Raw genomic sequence first — 23,928 nt, 5'->3', positions numbered from 1 at the left:
TACTAGAAACCAGAAGGAGAACTATGTAGGATGCACAGTACCTGTTACCCACTACAGGGTTCTTCTGAAACATCTGTTATCAGTCAGTTAGTCACATCAGACAAAATTCTTGACCTTGAGTCTAAACAAGTATGACAAGGCATTTGTTCTGTGAAACTTTTTTTTGTACTAGTGTTGCTAACAAATGAAAGTATTTTACCATTTTCTTCCAAGCAAAAGCAGCCAAATGTTCCCAGTGAAGGACCAACATGTTCATACAGTGCATCACAAACTTATTTTGAGTCTGGTACATTTAATTTTTTTTAATCAGAATAGTATATTTGGTATTGTGCTCATTTTAAATACTACATTGCTTGTCACACTACATTTGGCAATAGACCTCTTCAAATATAATTAACAAATTGTTCCATGAGTAATAACTACATATAAAATATCTTCATTGAATTAAAAAAATCCATATGTATTTTCTTCATGAAATACAATATATACACTATGATCTTATAGTTTTAAGGTAAGTCAAAATTTGGGCTTAAAGAAATTCACAGTGTCCATTTTAGCTCTGTAATAAAAATCTTCAATTTAAAAGTGCCTGGATCTTAAACTGTGTTTACAGATTTCCTTACATTGCATTTATGGAGATTGAAGGTTTTACCATCATCTAGGACTAGACCGCAGATCCAAATAGTACATTACAATGATCGAAAATAAAGATTTTTGATTACTGAAAGCAAACTTTGACTGTCTCCTTGTTACTTCAAGTTCTGCCCAACAGATTTTCTGAAGAGCTTGTCAAAGGTGGAAAATCTGCTTTGAGTAGTATGGCCTCTAATGCGGTCATTCAATGGAGCTGTAGTAAGCGCTCACTGCTTCAGAAAACCAGGCCCAAAATACTCAAGCAGGAACTCAAAATCAGTGGCCAGTCCTGGCCAAGGGAGACGGGCAGGAGCCATCCAGGAGCTGAAAGGCAGTGAAGGTACCTTCACGCTGCCTCCTAGCCCGAGATCACCCCAACTGCCTTTGTTTTCCACACAATGGCTGAAACAGAAACCAGAGTGTTTCTGCCAAAGACCAGCCAGTAGGTCATCTCAGAGTCTGCAGTAATCCTGTTGATTACCGCAGGGAATACTGCAGGTTATGAGGTAATGCTTTTTCCTGATCAGAGGTGAGTTCTGAAATTGGCTATTCTGTAGCTTATAGTTTTTCAGGCCAGCACACTGTGATTTTTAATACAGACTGCTCTAGTATCTTTGAAAAATCTCACTTTCCTTCTCCTCCTTCAGAGGAAGGAGCCTTAAAAGTTCTAAACCCTGAGTTCATTATGCCTGAGGCCCACAGGACACGGATTGTCCCACGTGCTCCGTTTGTGGCTAAACTAAGGGGCCAAGCAGAAGGCTGAGGAGTTCCCCCAAACCATGGCAAACACCCTCGAGGCAGGCTGACCTCCACAGCAGCTTCCATTGCTCTCCAGGCAGGACAGAGCCCCTCCCAATCTCCATGGGATTTCAAAACCTGCTCTAATACCCTCTTTTTTTCCCTGAAAAAACACAGTGATTTCACCATCAATTTTTTAAAAAAGGACAATCAGTAAATTCAGCTCAAAACTAATCTAAACCCATTAAAACGTAACCTCCAGCCTAAAAGGGAGAGGCAGAAATGTTCTGATACATCCCAAAATAAATAAGTTTCACAAAGCTAATTTGAAAGCAATTACTGACAAGCCATTTTCAGCCTTGTTTCCTAAACATACAAGGCTTTTACAGGTGCATTATACATCTTGATATTCCTGCTACAATTTTTCACAACTCTTTCACTAATTTCAACCAAGCTTAAAGAGGAGCAGAGATCCCCAATATAATATATGCTTCTAACAGTCTCAGAATCGGTGATTTTCAGAAGAGAGAAACCCAAATTACTGTATTAACTGAGGGAAAAATTAGATGGAATTTCAGCTGTATCTGTCTGGAGAGATAGAAACCAGCTGACTGTCCTGCATGTCTATATTAGCTGGTCAGTCACAGAACTACGAGCCAGACAGGGAATGGGCTTCCTCTTTCCAGCTAAACAGATGAAGACACAGAGATGTATTACAGTGAGAAGGGAGGAAGAGTTTCAAGGCTGATGATGATGACATGGAGTAAATATTCTTCACTGAAAGAGTTCTAGGGAATACAGCACAGAGGCTGAGCTTTCTCTAGTGGAATAAAGGACATGGGATGTAAATCCATAGATGAGATTTCATGAACTTTCGAACATGTTTTTGTTTGCTAAGGATAGGTCTGAACAAAATTCAGCAATTTAAACAAGTTTAACTATGGGGAAACATGGTTCTAATGCATGACATTCCCAGAATTCAGAGAGAGAATTTGCACCTAACATTTTAGTATCTTTCACCTTAAATAAATAAACATGTTACCAGGTTTACATTCAAACCCCTTCCCTGCAGTTTGCAGGTTTTAGTTCAAGACATAAAAGCTGGAGAACCTGGGAATTCTGGAACAGATTAGAACTTCCAGGATTAATTATTTTGGATTAAAGAAGTTTTCTTCAGGCCTCAGCAACAGCTTTTCAATAAACTTGGTGAAAAATATTTCTTTCTTAATGCACTCCCATTAGAACCTAGGTATCTTTCAGGATACTTCAGTAGTGACAGGGATAAGTAGGGAAGAGTGTAACATAGTGCTCTGAGTATTCTGCTATCTACCTCTTCAAGGAAATGTTCAAAGAAAATACTTTAATATCCCACACATTTTTAAGAAAGTCAGTTAGCTTTTTTTTTTTTTTTGGTAGTAAGGAATGCTTGAAAAATTAAATATCTTCTGATATAAATACGTAAAAGTCTGGAATTTTCCTCTTTTGCTTCACTAAAATATATGTTAAGAATGTCTACAAAAGGAAATTTGCAAAAATAAGTAGTTAACATAGGAAAAGTTTAGATTTATGCTTTTAATCTTTCATGACTGGGCTTACCAAGATTCCACTGGAATTCTAAAAGAGGTAAATTGAATATTAAAATGATCTAAAATTAAATCTTCTTCAGCAGGTAAAGAATAAATAAATATCTTTACTCAAGTGGTATTTCCTCTCTACCATTGACACAGAGGATTTGCCACTGTGGTTTTTCAATAAGAATTGGAATGATTTAATTTCTGAATCTGTTGTAGAAATGTGAGCTAGACTTGAGAAAAACAGAAATATGGCTTTAAGTGAATTGTCAACGTTCTGTTGCATTTCTTAAATGTTTAGGTTATCTCTTGCTTTCTTCTTCCTTAGAGTCAATTGACAGTTTTTCCCCAAGTTTCCTTATAAGTTCTGCCAGATCTTCAGAATTCTGGGATTTTTCCTCAAGGAGTTCATAACGCAGACTTGAGATGTCCTGTTTAATTTCCTTCAGTTCACCTGTAAGAGACATTAGAAGATCACACTATTAAAAAACAAAGGGAAAAAACCCAGCATACCCAAATATCTCACAGTTATCATGGGATTTCTCTGGATTTCTTTGTTGAAGGAGAAGTGGATGTTCTGTGGCCCATTGGCAAATGGTGGCTTATGCATAGGAATACGAAACCCAAATGATCTGTTAGATGGAAGAGAGATAACGCAGATCGAGAGTGCCTGAGTCCTCGTGGCCAGGAACAAGTCCTCTCACGGTCCGTAAGAGAGCAGTCCTCTCCTTTTTCTGCTGCACTAAGGGTCTTTCAAGCATCAGATGGGTGCAAACAGAAGACAACATTTGCATGAAGTGCATTCACCATCTGTTTCCAGCTAAGAAGCCATGCCAAAACCAAGGCTGAAGCATGTGTATCACCACGTATGCGTCTCCCACACAAGGGGGAATTCCTGCTGGAGTGCCCCAAACCAGCCAAATGCAGCCTCCCTACGGGAAATGCATGAGCATCACCAGAGTGGCAACACTCTTTACAAGAAGGTGTCCGATCAGTGATAGTTTCTGATGGGAGAGCAGACAGAAAGCCACATCTATGGTTCTATGATATCTTCCTTAACTTCAATTTCATATTAATTTTACATCTTGCAATTGTAAACTTGCACTTAATTAGTCTGTTCTGACTCTCTGATTAGAGATAAACATACAATTCATCAACATACCCACCTTCATTGACTTCATCACTTTCCTTATCTATCTGAGCTTTCAGTACATATCTTTTAATGAGACGCTTCATTATTTTCTGCAGAGAAGAAAGGAAAAAAAAAAGAATTTTATTAGTTGGACTTTCTAGTATTGCTCTGAGCTCTGTTATCTTCTGTTGCATTCAGACATTTCAGTGCAGGACTTGCCAGGTTAAAGGAATATAATGTAAAAATCTCTGCTTTCATCTGCAGTAGATATTTAGACTTTATGATTCTAGAAAACTAAACACATCTTATGAATGTAATCATTCATGAAGCTTAAGCTACTACTGGAGTCTATGACTATGAGAATAGACTCCAGAGAATACAGTTGCAGCTTTGATCTCCATGTAGGTGAAACCATCTAGCCTTTATTGTTACCAGAAGATGATAATGACCCTGATTAGCAGGGCTAATTGCTAAACCCTTTTGTAATCAGTTTAATCTATTTTTATATTTTATCTGATAATTTATCTTTTCCCAATATAAGGCTTAGAGAAAATGGGACCCATATTCTAAGAGTCATGCAAGCACCTCGCTGGGACTCATCTAACCAAATACAGAATACACATATCTGTGGCAGTCACCCTTAACTCCCTCTGGGGAGACAAAAAAGCAAACCTGAGAGGACAGTTCATCTTAGACTGCTAAAACTGATCAAATAAATCACACCATTAGAATGACTACCCTCTCTGCTAAAAATAAGGGGAATGTAGGCCAGCAAATTTAGATGCAAATTTTAATTTTTCCAGGAAAAATTAATTCTTCCCCTGATTCTCCCATTAGTTCAAATTACTTGAATACGAACAAGGTATCTAATTACCTTTGAGTATTTATCTTTGGCTTTAATATTTTCATATGGTGTAGCCCTTGACAACACAATACTTTTTGTTTTTCACTGCAAGATAGAAAATATGCATAGATTTATGTGTCTGCTTTTGTCTCTGCAGTAATAGACCTGACCAGAGGTGGCTGTGAGGTGAATCGTCCCAGATTAGTGGTTTCAGACCATCACTACAGCCACGCTTGCAAGGTCAGCTGCTGTACTGTTTATTCTAATAACCGGAGAATGTTTCAAATACAAAGCCACACATCCTTATGTTTATGGGTTAAAATTGTCATTTCTATCACTGCATCATAATGAAATCGGCTGTGAAAAGTCAGATTTTTTGGAATAGACTTGTACAGGACACTGCATAATGTAAAAGTGGTGCAGAGCTAGCCTGCCCAAGGGGAAAAACTTTTTCTGTCTTATGAATTAAAAATATATATACTTAATTTCACCCTGTTTTCTATACCTTTTTGTATTCAGACAATCTTGTTCTAATGCCCAAGCAGCTCTTGCCTGTTCCTTTCCACCCGCTTTGCAGTATTACAGGAAGGAAAGAAGCAGCTATGTGGACTATGCTGGGGGTCTCTTTATGCTTAACTGCACAAAAGCTTACTGTGGTTGTTTAGGAGGCAAAAAATAAATAGATTATATTGATAGCATAGAGGGTGAACGATATTTCAGTGCTTGAGGTACTAGAATGTAGCGGTGTGGCACAATAAGCTAAACTGCTTCAGGAGTGGGAAGATTTTGCATTTCTTTTTGGTTTTCTTAATTTGCCCTGTGCAGTTGAGGACTCAACCTGTCTCTAAATTAAAAAAAAAAATTTTTCAAGCACTTTGAAATATCACACTATAAGGGCAGCATTCAAGAAACAAGGAGGAGAAAAAAACACCTTCAGATTGTACTGCAAATACCTAAATAATTGTGTTTATATCTGATACATACAAGGTCTGTGGATTTATTCTTGATTCATGTTGTTTAACATCAATTCACAATTGTCCTCATGCTGTCAGTCTGATCTGCCCAGTTCAACTACTTCCTGATTTTTTTTAAAAAAGAAACTGGTTTTTACCTGGTATTGCCTTGGAGGATTGTTTAAACTGTTTAAATGGATTTCATCTGAGCTTCTTATACTTGATTGCTTCCTTTGGCCAAGCTGAAACGGAAACATTATTTATAGTACAAAATAAATAGAAGAACAATATGGTTAAATTACCTCATGCATATATCTTATGATACATTACAGAACATTAACTGTTAAGCTCAATTTGGGGAGTATTAAATGACTGCGGTAAAGTCCTCCTACCTGTGTAGAATTTCATCACAAGAGCTGAACCAAACCATTTCAGAGGTTTTCTCCCTTTACTCTGCCTCTCACCTGCTCCTAACATGCTCAAGGGACCAGAGCAGAGCAGCCACGTCCCCGCGGGCCTTCCCTCGCACCTCAGGTGCACAGGAGAGGGACCCAGGTGAGGAGGAAGGCAGCACTGCTGCGGCACAGCTTTGTAGGCAATGGATGAGGGAGAGACAGGGCAGGGTGTGGGAGAAGCCAAGGAAGGAGGAGAGCATTCCTGGAAGGCAGCATTGCCCTTTCCTTTCTTTCATAGCGCTTGCCCGTACCTAATGTGACCTTCACTACCACAAAATACACGAGGAGTTTGCACTAATGGGTGAATGTAACTGGTTATGCAGTTCATGACAGGGACCACAAAAATTATCAGCTGGCATTTTTGAGTAGCACTTTCTTTACTACACGTGCTGAAAGAAAAGGGTACCACTCCCCAATGAAACACCAAGGATGCAATTTGCGGGCTTCGTTACTGATTTACATCTTCGAGGAGGACTAAAGCATCACAAAATGGTGAACTGAGACTCAAGCTGAATGACTAGGCTGCAGTAAGAGTGAATGGCGACTGTCAAAACAAAATGAATGATATTACTTTAGACTGATAATGGGGTGAGTTCAATGAGTAGTAATGCAAGAAATAAAAAAACATGAAATAAAAATCATGATTAATCTGGATGAGCAATGAGTGGGACAGTCAGTAAAAAGTCAGTTCTCTGTAATTATACATGGTCCAATAAAAGTTTTACTGTTTTAAAACACAGGGCTATCATTGCCATGTCTCAGATCCTGTGGACTCGTACTTTGAGCAAGCTTCTCCATGTTGGTTACCTCCATGGCTTAATGCATTGAGGACGTACAGAAAAGCAAAAGGGGGCACTTTGAAGCCTGGTAAGTACTATATGTGGAGTATTCTGGGATATAGTTTGATGGGGAGGAAAGCAGGGGAGGGTTAGATGCTTATGCAGCTGTACAGGCATGTCACACATCAAGGGAGCCCACAACACAATGCCTGACGTTCATGAAAGCTAAATCCTTCATGTAGCCATTTCTCCTGCAACTGAAATCATTACAGCCTCTTGAGGTAAAACGGGAACTTCTCATGGTTGAACTCTGATAATAAATGGAAGTAGAAATACAGAATATGTGATAAATATTCACCAGATGTAAATTACCAAATGATAACAACATCTAGGCAGAGAGCTTTACTGGGGCTTTTCTTTACTGGGGTTGTTCTAACACGCACGCACTAATACAAAGGCTGAAATAAAAAATGTAGGAATTGTATAGGTATAAAAAGGCTGAATAAGGCATCAGATTCAGTTGTTTAACTAGCAAGGAGGACATCAATTAAAATTCTCAATTCTCCCAGTTGCTGCAGAGCTTGCTCCTTAAAAGTCTAGTTTTCTAGAATTCCAAATAACCTTATATTTGCTTTAACAGTAAAATAAATAAGTCTTCATGAATCTGCAAACAGGGAATAAGTTAAATGTTTTTCCATTTTGTCTAGCATTTCATAGAATCATGGAACGGTTTGGATTGGAAAGGACTTTTGAAGATCATGTAGTCCAACCCCTCTGGCAAGGACACCTTTCACTAGATCATGTTTGTCCTTTGATATTTTTTCCCGAAGAAAATATTATGCTTATTGGTAAAATATACTAATTTGCAATTAATGCAAAGTTTACACTGAATTTGTAATTTCTTTTTGTTCTTTAGAAAGATTCACAATATCTATATACACATACTTTTAAAAACATTATGTATCTATTCAGACTATGTTTATTTGACTAAGCAAAAATAATGATAGAAGATACATAGTAATATATAAGTAGATATATAAATAACTAATATTAATCTCTAACCTGTTAACCTGAATTTGGATGGAAATTCAATGAAAGGTGTAGAAGAAGGCCAAGTTATTGTTGCTTTTTCTTGCTTGAATAAATCTACCTTAAATGATTTGAATGTATATTAGAAAACATAAGCTTATCTAAACGTTTTAACTTAAGCTATGTATCTGACATAGAATAAAAAAGACTGGCTAGTGAGTTTAAATGACTGTGTAATGACTATCTCTTTCAGGATTTTAGAACTAATAATACTCTCTTGGACCTCACCTTTATTACTAGATTAAAAGAGAAAAAAAAAAATCTTCCTGATTTTTCAGTTTCTGGTTTCCCAATGCACAATTTTTTGTAATATGGAGTAGCCTAAGAGGAAGAGTATGCTTCCTCTGCAGTGGCAGAGGAACGTCGCCCTGGCCAAAGCTGCTCTAGGGCGTCAGCCTGGGCTCCAGCTGTGTGGCTCGTCTCCCAGCCCTTCTGTATCTTACTTTTGCTGCAGCTCTGATACCAGTCATGATCCTGTTACTTACCAGTTTACAGATCATCTACAAATGCATTTAATTGTATTGTGCATTTTTTAATACTTATTATGTATTTTATTATGTATTTTAAATGTAATCTGTCATGCCGGCTACCAGTTTCAAATTTATGTTACATTGGTTCACTTCAAAAGTTAATCCAATGTGTAACCAAAACTTGATTTTCACTTGAAATAGCAAAATTGGTAATATGTGGTGAAATGTGAGACACCACAAACTTGTAAAACCAGACACACTGTAACATCTTTATCTTAACTTTGACCCTTCAGCACTCTACATTTTTTGAACAGAATAATGTACTTCGGATTAGCTACAGACTGCAGCTGGAAAGTTGCAGGTAAATCGGAAGTGTCTAACTTCCTTAAATCTGCTTATGTGTATCAGTAACAGGACAGAACATCTATTGTACCTTGCTGAATGACCACTTGGTGGCAGAGATTGCCAAGATTTCATTATACCTTTGATTTTACACAAAACGTTTAAAGTCTCTTTAAGCTTCATGCCTATGGCTTTTTCCTCTCCCAAAAATTACTACTAGAGTCAGCTCAGCCTGTCACATTAATGACTGAACTATAATTCATATTTTTAAATTAATATCTATTGAACACCCACACGAGTAACTGGAGGGGAAAAAATGTAATTTGAATAAAACAATGATAACAAACGTAACAAATAACAAAAATAACTCTCCTCCAGGAGTGTTATGTGAAAGAAGAAATGCAGCATACATGGACCATTGCTCTTAGAAAACACCTTCTTCTTTAAACTTGCTTCTCTATTTTGTCATTCTCTAGTATGATTTAAAATTCGATGCAATCAGAATAGCAATGTAATTACTGTAGTTGTTTTGTGTAGCACTCTGTTAACATCTTAAATACCAGTTTTCAGAAGCAGCTGCTGACTTGGCATGCCAGTAAATTGTACATGCTTGGACCAGAAGGGAGGGCTCCCAGAAAATGACTCAGTTCGCGCTCCCATAACCCAAGGTCATTTGCGAAAAATTCAGAAACACTGTTTTATACTAGGAAAGTAAAAGTTAACATATTTTTAATTGTCTAAGTGAAGGTTTAAAGCTATTTCAATAATTAGTTGTTCCTTACTTCTATTCCAAAAGGCCATGTTTTAAGAAAAAGGCTTAAATACATCATCTGCCACTATAGGTTTTTAGCTGAGGAAGATGAACAAGTTCTGTGACTCTTAAACCATAAACTTTCTCATTCACAAGGCAATTTTTCAGTTTGGAATAAAACTCAAAGTAAGTTTCTTTAAAACTCTCCTTTTGCTTAATTTATTTCTCTCCTTTTTTGGTTTGAGTTTCTTGTTCACTTGATGTTTAAAACACTAACTCTAGCCTGAAACAGAAGAAATCTGCAGGGTTTAATCAACAGCCTGAAAGAAAACATCTTCACAGCCTTTATTATTATATGTAGACGTGTCTCAAGAAATTAGTTTCTGCCATGCCACACTTCGAACACAACTATGTAAATCACTTGCCATTTAGCATTGACGGCATCTGGCTTCATTTTCTGCAAGCAGTAATCAGGGCAGAGCTGGCTCAAGGGGCAGAATTTCCCCACTTCCCACCCTAATTTTTGTCTTTACACTCACCCTGGTGCTGCTACTGCTTTTGCACTGAGAAGATGCAAGCTCGGCAGGAGAAAAACCCACCGGCTGGGTCTGAATCAGTAAACTCAAGCGTGTGTTAACATAGGTACCTTCCAGTACCTCAAGGGGCCTACAGGAAAGCTGGAGAGGGACTGTTTACAAGGGCATGGAGTGATAGGACAAGGGGCAATGGCCTTAAGCTGAAGGAGGGTAGATTTAGGTTAGACATAAGGAAGAAATTCTTCTCTATGAGGGTGGTGAGGCACTGGAACAGGTTGCCCCATCTCTGGAAGTGTTCAAGGCCAGGCTGGATGGGGCTTTGGGCAACCTGGTCTAGTGGAGGGTGTCCCTGCCCATGGCAGGGGGGTTGGAACTAGATGATCTTTGAGGTCGCTTCCAACCCAGGTCATTCTATGTCTCTATGATTCTATGATTTCTGGGTACTGCAATGCAATGTCTTCTATCAGTAAACTTTTTGTGTCCTCCAAGCAGGACTTGCACCAGAGCAACTCTCTCTCTCCCTAGGCACAGTCTGGAAACTGGAATGGTCTAGGGAGAGTGTCTTGCAGTAACCCTACTTTGGGAGGAAAACTACTTGAATAGGGGCAAGCCATTCCTGAATTTGCCTCAGTGCCCAGATAACTTCCCTGTCACATTTAATTTACTAGCACAGACAGTCACCAAGTCTTGCGTGTGGTCTTGCCAAATCTTTTCTTATCTTCGCACAGCTCACTGCATTTATAGTAGCTCCTTGCACAGGTAGCTCCTTGCTCAGCAGTCACAGCAGCGCCAACCTGCTCAGCACAGGATGAGTCCAAAGTCAAAACCCAAAAAACATGAGAATGCCTTTGAGAAGATGCCATAAAACAGCCTCAACAATAACAAATCATCAACTGTGGGTCAAAATGTGACACAAAAAGATTTTAGTTACTTGTTAGAAGTGTGAAGGATGGCAGCATCTGATAGATTCAGATAAAGTCAGCTCTACGGTATGTGGCAGTCCAAAAGGTAAATAAAAATGTAGTCATCTGGCAGTATCAGTCACCCTGCTGGAAAAGCTGAGGAGTGAATAGATGCAACTCAGCTGCTTTATGTTTTTCAATGAAAAACGTTTGTTTTGGTTTGGTGTGGTTTGTTTTTTTAATTTGACTTGCAGTTTTATAGCTCCTTTGGCTGAAGAGTAAGCACATTTCATTTAGCATTATACTACAGTCTGCAGTGAGTGGAAAGCATTAATATTTGAAGACTAAAAATTAATTCAGGCTTAGGGAAAAACATCTGATAAATGATGGTTACATCATTACAGCTTCTTTCAGAGGGACCGCTGTAAAAGCAGACACAACTATTACTGTTTTACCTAGAACTGGTAATTATTAGACTTTGCACCTTTCTAGCGAGGTTTGAATGTAATTTTGGAAAGGAATTATAAAAACCCAGTTTCTTTCCTTAGGGTGTAAGAATGGGATTTTTAAGAGACCTGTTTTATGGGAACATAAATTTCTTTTTAAAAAGTCATTAAAAATAAGCTTCTTACTTATGTGCTTTTCAAAGTCACAAATTAAGTGAATTAGAAGAAAAAAAAGGCCTTTGATTTGTTATTTCTAACCATCACTCAATTAGAAGTTTTTATGCATATCCTTCAAATCATGATTTTTCAGTGATGACTTTATCACTCTCAGAAGTTGCAAAATCAATTTGCATCAAGGAGCTTGATGGAAAGTTTTGCAAATGTCAGAGTCATTAAAAATACAGTATCACCTCTGTTGGGTCTGTGAAATGCTAGAAAAATTACCGGTAGCACACACGAGACATCTGAAGTTAATAACAATCTTGACTTTGGTGAGTGTTTGCAATATCTGTGTTTGTTTTTATAGACTATTATGAATGTAACCAGAAGCAGAGGCTTGTCAGAGGCACGGTATTTTTCCCTATAGTTCCATTTTTTCCTTCTAGGATTGCAACCCAGTTTCTTTTCTCTTTTACTCCTCAACTGGTAACTGTGATGGAAAAAGTGCTGCTGCCCACATTGGTGACAGAGAGCTGACAGATGTATGTAAATTCTTTACTGGTCCCCAGTCTAATAAGTAATGACTCTTGACTACAGACTCAAGAACTCCTAACATTGAACAGGCCTCTGCTCAGACTACTGCTATTTTAACAAAGATCCTTCCACATTAAAATTTCCATAAATGACACATTTGTTTCTGCCACCATGACAAACCTGTAATTTCTTTTTTTGTGTGAATGTTACCATATGCTCACCTTTCTACTCACTATGTCTGATCAGTTGTCTTGCAAAGATCTTCTTCCTAACGTGTTACAATAGTGCTAGTCTTTACGCTTCCAGTACCACCTAACACCATGTGCTCCTGAAGCAATTAATTTGATTTATACCAAGAAAAATTGGCTACAAACTCTTTAAATAAGCCCTTGAGATACAGCAAGGAATCAACTCAAGTGCTTTTTACTACACTTCTCTTGTAAATAAAACAGATAACAGAATGCTTTATAATAAAAGTAAGATGCATTCTTGGTGGAAGCAGAGACACGCTGCAAAGGGGGAAATTAGAAACTAAGCCAGGCATGAGTGTGGTGGGAGGAAAGACAAAGCTTACCTTAAGCTGACCTTTGAAAAAGCAGTAAGAGGAGCTTCTACTGCTACAATAGCAGTAGAAGGCTGAACAAGGAAAATGTGGGCCTGTTGCTTAGTGGGGCAGGGGACTTAGTGACAGCAGACTCATGTAAGGCTGAGGGACTTGATGCTGCCTTTGCCTCAGGCTTCACCAACAGTCTCTCAGTCCTCTGTGTTTAGTGAAGGGATTCGAGAGAAGAACGACCAGCTGCGGAGGAAGGTCAAGTCAGGGGTTACTTGAGGGAACCTGATCCAGACAAGTCCATTGACCTCAATGGGCTAGATCGACGGGTGCTGAGAGAACAGATGAAGTCCTTGTATCATCTCTGAGAAATCACGGAGATTGGGAGAGGTCCCCAAAGGCTGGAAAAAGACAAATGTCAAACCCATCTTCAAAAAGGCCAAAAATTATGATCTGGGCAATCAAGCTCACTTTGGTAACTGGCAAAATAATGGGTTGAGTCCTCTTGGACTTGCCCATTTCTGGGCAAGTGGAAGAGCAGATGGTGACTGGGAACAGCAAGTGTGGGTTTATGAAGAGTAAAACCTGTCTGACCATCCAGATGGCCTTCTGAGATAAAATAACTGGAGATGTTGGAGCACACTCCTGTCAAGCTTGCAGACAAAGCCAAATTTGACGGGGGGAAGCTGACAGGCTTGAGAACAGGGATGTCATCCAGGAGGATGGGGCTGACAGGAACCCTATGACTTTCAGTAAGTACAAATGGGAAGGATTAGCTCTTTCAGCAACACAGATGGAGGGGCTGGCAGCTGAGGAGCAGGTCTGCAAAAAAAGACCTGAGGGACTTTGGGGACAGTGAGAAAGATGTTAAAAAACTGCAGCAAGTTCAGCAGAGGGTTACCAAGATGTTTGGGACTAGAGCACTTGCCCTGTGAAGAGACACTGGGGAATCTGGGCTTGTTCAGCCTGAAGCAGAGATGGCTTCAGGCATACTTAACAGGAACCCCCCAGTGTGTATGGGGACATCATCAAGGAGAAGGAGCTGGGCTCTTCACAGTGCTGCAGGACAGGAGGATGAGAGACAATGGACAAATTCAAACAAGAGGTAGAAGAAGCAACTTTTTCCCCATGAGGGACAGTCAGGCAGTGGCACATGTTGCCCAGAGAGGTTGTGCAGTCTCCACCCTTGGAGGTTTTCAAGACCTGACTGGATGAAGTCCTGAGCAACCTGGCCTGACCTCAGACTGGACCCTGCTGTGAGCAGTAGGTTGGACCAGAGACCTCATGAAGTCCCTCCTGGCCTGAGTTATTCTCTGGTTCTGTGACAAGAAACAAGAAGAACTGTAAATGTACAATGGTATTTTTGGACTTTACTGATCACAGATGTAGACAAATATATTAAAAAACAAAGCAAGAATTTCAGCCAGTACATAGTGACTGACTTCAGTATGGACTAAGTGTGTTGGGAAATTTATCAGAAAAACAGGTCAACAAGAAAAATGAAGTTAAAATTAGTTTTATCTTTAAAAATTAGCAGTGCGTATACACACTATACAATTACCTTGTTCATTTCTGCATCTTCCTGAAAGCTCTTCTTTTGGCACAGAAATGGTTTTGAAATCCATTTTTTGATTCTGAGTAGGAGATACAGCAAAGATTTTGGGCTTGGCACTAAGTTGAAGGGTACTGGGAGAGTCCTCCCTTCTTCAAAGTAAGAAAACCAAAGTTTAGCCCTTGCAAATTTCCATTCTACATCAGCATCATCCTATAAAACAGAAAGATGGTGTTAATACACTGTTAATACCACCTTGACTATTAAAGAAGCTCTAGCTAACCTTTATGTGTTTTGAATGTAAATGGCTGAAGTTAATCTCAAACAGATCAAGAACTTGTTTATAATCTGTGAAACCCAAATTTCAATGAATGAAACTGTTCTTATTAATCCATTGTAAATAATGCAATTACAGAAGAATAAGGTGTATTTGATTTAAACACTGGTTACTCCAGAGTGAGTGCTAATAGACTGCAATACAGGATCACAAAGACAGACCTCTTTGGTGCTCTTTGTAAACACACTGATAAGAACAAAAGCTCTGACTTAAAAGCACACAATACAATGCTCAATTTAGAGCCTCACGCAACACTCAAATTCATCCATTAGGGCTTGACTGAGTAACTTCCTTGGAACGCTGTCATTCTCAGTAAATAAAATGGAAAAATTCTATGTTAATGTAATAAAAATGTAAATCTCTCAATGAGACTACCAGCTCTGATTTGTTATCTTAATGGTTTGTTCTGTATCAATTAGTCAATTATCTTTTTTGTGAAGAAGACATAGTATCAGAATTTTAAATTAAAATTTTATTCTGGTACTTTAAACATGAAGTTAAAAAAGATTAGGTGATTCTTACCTAATTCTTTCCACTTACTGAAATATAAGATTAAATCAAGTATGCTATCATCACCATGGCTTATGTTTAATATTTATGATAGCCAAAACACTCACTTTATTCCTCCCTATAAAGTCAAGAGAGTTTTCTGCAGAAAGGACTGACGTCATGTTCAAGGACATGACTCAATATTACTGTAGCTGTTTTTTCAAAGCTGTTTGCATCCAGTCACCATATTTTTTGAGGATAGCCTGGGTTTTATTGCTCTGCATCTGGTAGTTTGCTCTGTGGCCTCCTGAGTCAGAAGAATCTGAACGTCCCTAGACAACATGTGTTGCTCTTCCTCAAGCCGGACAACACTACAGCCCCAAACCAGAGCTCAGAACTTGGGAACAGAGGGTTGTCAAGCAACCTGAGTCTGCTGCTTTGTGGCAAGGGCATCACCTGGGAAAGGCTGGGATGGCTCCTGGAGAGCTGCTTCCTTTTTTTTCTAAACAATAATAATGATTTAGCCCTTTGTCTTCCACGGCATGCAAAAGTGCATGCTGATTTTCAGTAGCTCTGCTGATTACTTTGCCAAGTAAAGTTTTGCTCACTGCAGAGGACCAGAACAACAGTTTAAATAAAAGAAGAAAACAGCATGTTATAGACTTGCTTTCAAGGTCATCAGGCACAGGAACAAGAACATCCTTGCAACAAGAGGGACACTACTCAAATAACAACTACAAATGAGGCAAATGAAAGATTCACAAAGTCACACAATGTAGCCCTTCCTTTTCAGGAACATAACACTTCAACAGCAGTTTCTTAGTCCAGTGTAGTTCTTACTATTGCAAGCATATGCAGGGTAATTTCCAGGTATTTTATAATAAAAATGTACAGTGGAATTAAAATTTTCTCCTAATATATTCCAAAGCCTAAGTGTTATTTTCTAAGATGTCAACAAGACAGATTGTCCAGGAGATTTAGACAATTAGCTGTAACAGTAAATGTGGTGATACTTAATCATAAAAGGAATTTTTACCTCAATTTCCTGGAATGAACTGTTGATCATTGCAATAAGCATGTTCAGTAAGACAATGACCATGGTTACATTATAGACTCCATAAAGGACATAACCAATATTTTCAATAAATTTGTGTTTATAATTGATGACAACTGATTTAACTTCTGAGAGTCCAAATATAGCCCAGAACAATGTCTTGAAACTTTCTTCAACACTAAAAGGAGAAATCGAACACATGCATATGTTACAGAAAAAAAGTTGTATATTCTTATTGTATAAATTGCCAGTTACCATTTTTATACATTTTTACACAATTTTTTCCATTATCATAATATAGAACTCTACCATAGTGATATTAAGCAGAACAAGTAGACTATCTGATTTCATAGGTACAGGCTGTTACATAATATAAGTTTTCTAATATTTAGGACTGACAATAAAGTCATCTGATTCAGTTTAGAAATTATATATATGCCCTCAAAAGAATATTATAATGGTTCACTTGTTAACTACTTTAATCTACATGCTACACGCTTGCCTGTAATGTGAATGTAAACAAAAATAATTAACCTGTAAACACTTTATTTTAATTGCACCATTAGTTCACTTAGTATGAATTATTTCACCATTAAAATGACTAACATTCGAAATTGTGAAGAAGACAGAATGCTTGATTGCAAATCAGCATTTTTCAAAAAATGAGTCTAGCAGACCATAATCCTCCAGTTGAGTTTTCACTATTCCATAAACCCAGGGTAAAGGTAGTAAGCCATGGTGTGGGGATACTGGGAGGTTTTTTCAGGTTAGTTCATTTAAATACATGTATTTCCTCTAGATCAGTTTTTATATATATATATGTATACACATAAACATAAGTCCAAAACTCTGAGGTATCTTTTCCATATGTTTGAAGACATATTTTCTCTTGCTTTGATGAAGAGATCTCAGTTTCCCATATCCAAAAATGCAGTAGAATTGCAAAGCACATTTTAGGTTTTATTGCTTCATTGTTGAAAAAAAAAAAAAGTTAAAAGAAACTTGTTATTTTCAGCTGTGAATTTACTTCTCTGCTTATAATATTTTATCAGTATTCCATCTGTGAGTTGTAGTTTTAGGTACTTCACCTATTATGTGAACTGCTACTAATAAAAAAGTAGTAACAATTTTTTCCCTCTTAGCCAAGTTTGCTCTCTGGCTGAGTATAGTTCATAACAGTTAGAGATTGAATATCATGACAGCCAGAAATTAAGTGGGCAAGGGCTGCAGAGCATGGAAAAGAATGAATTTCCACTCAAATAATTTATCTTAAAATCACATGCAGAAATGAGAGGCATGACAAATGTATACCAAATAACTCCTGACATACAGGCTAAATTCAGAATTTCTCTTTTTATGGTGGGAGATGAAAAAAAGAACATTCGAGGAAACAGTCAAACCCCCCAAAAAAACCCCAACAAAAACAAGGGAATATATTTTCTCCTCTCAAGATGGAATAGGTTATTGCCATTGGAAACTATGAGAGCCAGAGCTTAAAATAGGGATCAGATTTTTTTGTGACTGGTAAGAATATAGAGAGTTGTCTGAATTAAATACAAGTATTTCATAATGTGTATCACACTGAAGTGATTAGCCTGCTTCAATTACAGATGACAGCGGCAGCTGATGGAGGAACCAACCTTGCTCCCACGTGCTGCAGGGAGCCACTACGCTGCGTCCTGAAGTGCCGGCACTGACCGCCCTTGCAGGCAGGATGCTGTCCTGCAGGCCCAGGGCCTGACACAAACTATGTCCTGAAACCTCTGAACAGCAGATTGCACTGACAGGTCATCTGACATATGTATAGTGCTGTGTAAACGGTCTGATGTACTTCTGTTTTTTTATAAGCCTCCCCAGGATAATGCAGCCCAGGAGGCCGTTGAGCTGCTTTGCCACAAGGGCACATTGCTGACTCATGGTCAACTTGGTGTCCATCAAGACGCCCAGGTCCTTTTCTGTCAAGCTGCTTCCCAGCCGGTCAGCCCCAGCCTGTCCTGGTGCCTGAGGTTATTCCTCCCCAGGGGCAGGACTTGGCATTTTGCTGTGTTGAACTTCACGAGGTCTCTGTCGGCCCATTTCTCCAGCCTGTCAAGGTTCTTCTGAGCAGCTGGCCTATCACTCTTGTTCATCCATACAGGCCTCCTGACACCTTTGCCTGATTTCCTGTCCATTGAGATGGACCAATCTTGAGTACTGAAAAGGCAATTCTTGAAAATCAACCAGCTTCCCCGGACTGTCCTTCTCTTCAGGGCCTTATCCCATGAGATTCTTTCCTGAGCAGCCCAGAGTCTGCTCTCCTGAGGTCCAGGGTTGTGGTCCTTTTATTTGCCTTGTTCTCTCTTCTCAGCAACCTGAACTCCACTGTCTCATGGTTAGCCAAGGCTGTTCCAACCTTCACATATTCAACCAGTTCTTCCTTTTTTGTAAAAGTTAGGTGTCACAAACCTCCTCTCTGCATCAGCACCTGTGTCAGGAATTTATTGTCAATGGCCTTCAGAAATCTCCAGGGTTGCTTGTGCCCGGCTGTGTTGTCCCTTCAGCAGATATTGGGGTGGTTAAAAAAACCCATAAGGACCAGGGGTGCAAGTGTGAGACTTCTAGTTGTCTGAACAAGGCCTCATCTACTTTGTCTTCCTGATCAGGCATTCCACAGCAGATATCCACTACAACATCACCCATGTTGGTCTGCACTCTAATCCTGACATATAAGCTCTCGCTGGCTCACCGAGCCCTAGGCAGAGGTACAGGCATTCCGGCTGCTCTGTCATGTAAAGACCAACTACATCTCACCTTCCCAGCCTGCCTTTTCTGATCATAGTATTGTTGGGATCAAGAACTCATCCTCTAATTTCAAATATATCCTTTAAGCACCAGAACAAGAGAGAAAATCACTACTGAATCCAAGACGAAGAAATTTTTGAGATGCAAACTGCAAACCTTATAAAAAAATTAGTAAAGTTAATACATACAATACAATCAACTTTCCATAAAATTAGCCCACAAGCATTACAGTTTAATCAGTTGCACTTACGTTGTGAATGCTTCATTTTGTTTTGCTCCCAGATAGTAGGAATAGAGATTAAACATGCCTATCATGAAAGCCACAAACACCATGATAAATATCACCATGAACTTGAAAATGTCTTTCACAGTTCTGCCAAGTGATATCTGCAGTGGTCCAAAGCTTTCATTAGCTGGCAAGATGTAGGCTATTCTCGAGAAACTTAATACTACCGCAATGGCATACAGGCCTTCAGATATGATCTGAGGATCAGACGGATCCCAGTTTATTCTGGCTAGAAACAAAAGATGAGAATTTTGGTCAGTATTTCAAAGTCTACCTTAGGCTGTTCACTGAAGTACTCTCTTTTGGTGAGTAAAAATGAACCAGTCACTGTAAACTGGAGTTGAATGTAACGGTGCTATGCAAATTTAGAACAGATAAGATGCAGTCTTCATTTTTTTCCCCCTTTATTGTACATTGCATCATGAATTTTCAGTTATTTTCACTTGCAGAAAAATTCTTTGTTCTCTAGAAATATGGAGCAGTTACTTTCTACCCTTTCAAACTTAACACATAGAAAATCTACTTCCTCACTGAGAGCTGAGAATACTTAGGAATTAACATGGACTTTCATGTACCTAGTATGACTACTCAAAGAGTGCCAGTAGTGGTTGTCCACTACATCACAGTGCTCATCAAATGTCTTACATGAAGATGCTGCTAGAAATAAAAGCGAAAGAAAGGAAGATACCTTGTTAAGACTGAAACAGTAGTGGGATATTATTCCACTTACTATGCTAGGGCTGGGGAAGCATTTTACTTTTTGACTTATGCTTTACTCTCTTCTTTTTACACCTTCATCAAAGTGTAATTTTTAATTAGAAGAAACCATGTGTGGGCTTCAGTTTGAGATTAATATGTCTACAGCCAGCTATCCAAATGGGAGGTATAGCCTGCAGCCTGGTGAGCGCTTGGGGCTTGATTCAGACACCTGACCAAAGACATCCATTGCCATTTGAGATGCCCAGGGTATCCAAGATGATTTGTGCAGATCTGTGCGAGGTCTATTTGGAGCAGCACCTTGGCAATTCAAATGGCACTAGTCACTTATATTTGGCCAATTGAATTGACACAGGTAGCGCTAAAGCCATTTCACAGCTCCACTGTCTGTATTGATTAGATCTCCATTGATTATAAAGACGGGCTGTAAGATCACTGAAGTAACTTTTTAGGAGTTGAACCACAACCTATTAGAGAATTTAAGTAAAATTCAGCTTATAGTGTCAGGTGAGGAAAATTGAATAAATTAAATTACAAAAGTGATTTGTTTGAGCTATCCAAAATGAACTGTGGGTGCGAATGTGGAATCATTAAATGCTATCCACAACTCCAAAACTGTGGAAACAATGTTTCTCTACTTTTTCTATTTAATCCATTATTACTGGTAATAGCCCTTTCCTGACATACACCAAACACCCATTTCCATCATCTTTTCTATCATCATTTCTATCAATCTCTTCTGTTGAAGCTAATCCACTTGTGTGAATTACTTGAACATCCTTTGGGTCATGAATGAACGTGACACTGCTGTTTGATAGGGAACACATTCAACTGAATAAGGGAACATTCAGGTTCAAACCTGTACTTAAAGAAATATTTATAGACATGTGTCAGAAGGAGAAATCCAAAACAACAGCATTCAAGACACTTCCTAGCTGAAGATTCAGGCATTCTCCCATGAGGTGGGAGGCTTAAGTTCAATTCAGTACTGTGCTTAACCTGGGATAGGTTTCCTACATCCCAGGAAACTGTCGTCATCTGTGTTTACTCTACTGTAAATGCCAAAAATTTAAACACATGATTTATACTGCAATGAAGGCAATCACTGGCATTTGGAAAAACACTAATTTGAGATGTTAACAAACAAATAACTGTTTAATAAAGTGTCCAAAAATTATATTCTTTAAGGAACATACTTCCATGCCAGTATTCATGTATCATGACAGGTAATGAATGACTCTGGTTGTAGGCATAGCAAGGCTCAGGTAGCACATATTCATTCCCTTGCTAGCTGCTGTGTTTCTTATAGGTGTGTGTATATTCTTTTATTTATTGAGCTCCTCACTGTAAAGCCTACTACACACTACATTCAAATGAGAAAATGTCTGTATGCCAAAAGACTGCACATTTTCACATAAGGACACGTACTTACATTAGCTTTACCTCAGATTTCATGGATAACTAAAATAAAAGATGGCAGATATTTCAGTATGGGCTAGTAGCCAGACATCTTTTAGGTTTCCAGATGAGTTGTACTATCACAGAAAGTTTGAGGTGGGAAGGGACCTCTGGAGGTCATCTGGTCCAAACCCCCTGCTCAGGCAGGGCCAATTAGAGCCAGTTGCCCAGGATCATGTCCGGATGGTATTTGAATATCTCCAAGGATGGAGACTCCACCACCTCCCTGGGCAACCTGTGCCAGTGCCTGGTCACCTTTACAGTAAAAAAATTGTTTCCTGATGTTCAGAGGGACCCTCCTGTGTTCCAGTTTGTGCCCATTGCCTCTGGTCCTGTCACTGGGCACCACTGAAAAGAGCCTAGATCTGTTCGCTTTGCACCCTCTCTTCAGGTATTTATATACATTGACGAGATCCCTCCTGAGCCTTCCCTTCTCCAGGCTGAACAGTCCCAGCTCTCTCATTCTTTCATTATAGAAGAGGCCCTCTTTGTGGCCCTTCATAGGCCCTTCTCTCCACTGTGTCCATGTCTCTCTTGTACTGGGGAGCCCAGAACTGGACACAGGGCTCAAGGTATGGCCTCATCAGTGCTGAATAGAAGGCAAGGATCACCTCCCTTGGTCTGCTGACAATGCTTTGCCTAATGCAGTCTAGGATACCATTGGCCGCCTTTGCCATGAGGACTCTTTGCTAGCCCATGATAAAACCTGTGGCATTAAATATTCACTACTAATATTATTCACTTTAATATGACCATACATAGATGTTCTCCTAGAAGACTTCAGTGTACATGATGGCAGAAAGGCTTTACAGTGGGATCTGGACAGGTTGGATTGATGGGCCAAGGCCAATTGCATGAGGTTCAACAAGGCCAAGTGCCGAGTCCTGCACTTGGGTCACAACAACCCCAGGCAACACTACAAGCTTGGGGAGGAGAGGCTGGAAAGCTGCCCAGTGGAAAAGGACCTGGGAGTGCTGGTCAACAGCTGGCTGAATATGAGCCAGAGTGTGCCCAGGTGGCCAAGAAAGCCAACAGAATCCCTGCTTGCATCAGAAATAGTGTGGCCAGCAGGACCAGGGCAGTGATTGTCCCCCTGTACTCGGCACTGGTGAGGTTGCACCTTGAGTACTGGGTTGAGTTTTGGGTCCTTCAGTACAAGAAAGACACTGAGGTGCTGGAGCGTGTCCAGAGAAGGGCAACGAAGCTGGTGAAGGGTCTGGAGCACAAGTCTTCTGAGGAGCAGCTGAGGGAGCTGGGGTTGTTTAGCCTGGAGAACAGGAGGCTGAGGGGAGATCTTACTGCTCTCTACAGCTACCTGAAAAGAGGCTGCAGTAAGGTGGGTGTTGATCTCTTCTCCCAAATAACAAGCGATAGGACAAGAGGAAATGGTCTCAAGTTATGCCGGGGAGGTTTAGATTGGATATTAGGAAAAACTTCTTCACCGAAAGGCTTATCAAGCATTGGACCAGGCTGCCCAGGGAAGTGGTTGAGTCACCATCCCTGGAGGTATTTAAAAGATGTGTAGATGTGGCGCTTAGGGACATGGTTTAGTGGTGGACTTGGCAGTGCTAGGTTTATGGTTGGACTCAGTCTTTTCCAACCTAAATGATTCTATGATTCTATACACTAAAAATTGGCTCAACTCTGCTTAGGTGCATAACAAAGTTAGAACTCATGACTGATGTCAATGGAAACTGCCTTGCTAGATGATACAGTATTATACAGCACAAATGAGTTACAAGACTTGTGCTTGTCATACCCAGATACTGTGAACATAAACAGTCCCTGTCTGGCAATTCTTTAAGTGGCTGTTACTGAAAACTGAATTAATATTTAACTAACTGCTTTTATAACTTATGTGAAATCTGTAACTTCCAAGCAAAATTTATAAGACTACAATTTAATGGATTTCAGAATATATATTAATTGTTCTGCTTTTTCTACAGCCTGGATAATGAAGAAATGCAACTTTATCAGCAATAGTGTTTGAGGCATAGAATAGAGATAGAAACTGATGTAATTCAGTATCTAGACAAAAATACCTAATAAAGGGAAGAGAGATGTGGTGGTGTTGAGAGTGAACACAAGTAAACTGAGCTTATTTTTTTCTCATTTGGACAAAATAGCTTCTAGTCAATTCTCATATATGCCAAGCAAATTTGTTAACATTTTTATCTCTTACTGGTAAAGAGAGCAGATTAAGAAATATTAAAACAATATAACAATCTCTGAGCAAAGAATAAATAAAAGATACATTGGTTATGCTGGCAAAGTAGGTTTAAGAAGTTCCTGCATTTCACTGCTTAGTTCTGCCCCTGCATTACAGTACATCATATTTACAGTTGCACCAACCCAAGTGTTTGCAGG

The 23,928-nt window shown here is 39.2% G+C and overlaps 1 protein-coding gene across 2 annotated transcripts in view; it reads right to left on the bottom strand.

The window, feature by feature from the left end:
- Window positions 1–291: 291 nt before the first annotated feature.
- Window positions 292–23,928, bottom strand: part of TRPC6 (transient receptor potential cation channel subfamily C member 6) — a 108,491-nt gene continuing 84,854 nt past the window's right edge. For both annotated transcript variants that reach the window (XM_075742325.1, XM_075742326.1), the window contains exons 7-12: window positions 19,351–19,615; window positions 16,302–16,497; window positions 14,449–14,652; window positions 6,030–6,113; window positions 4,109–4,184; window positions 292–3,396 (exon numbers count right to left, since the gene is read on the bottom strand). In XM_075742325.1, the coding sequence (XP_075598440.1) occupies window positions 3,245–3,396; window positions 4,109–4,184; window positions 6,030–6,113; window positions 14,449–14,652; window positions 16,302–16,497; window positions 19,351–19,615 (977 nt within the window). In that variant the 3' untranslated portion in view covers window positions 292–3,244. The remainder of the gene's footprint in view (window positions 3,397–4,108; window positions 4,185–6,029; window positions 6,114–14,448; window positions 14,653–16,301; window positions 16,498–19,350; window positions 19,616–23,928) is intronic.

Source organism: Balearica regulorum, chromosome 1 (genome assembly GCF_011004875.1).
Source record: "Balearica regulorum gibbericeps isolate bBalReg1 chromosome 1, bBalReg1.pri, whole genome shotgun sequence".
In the NCBI taxonomy this organism is placed as follows: Eukaryota; Metazoa; Chordata; class Aves; order Gruiformes; family Gruidae; genus Balearica; species Balearica regulorum.
The sequence above is the reverse complement of the archived record's forward strand: the minus strand, read 5'-3'. Positions and strand labels throughout refer to the sequence as shown.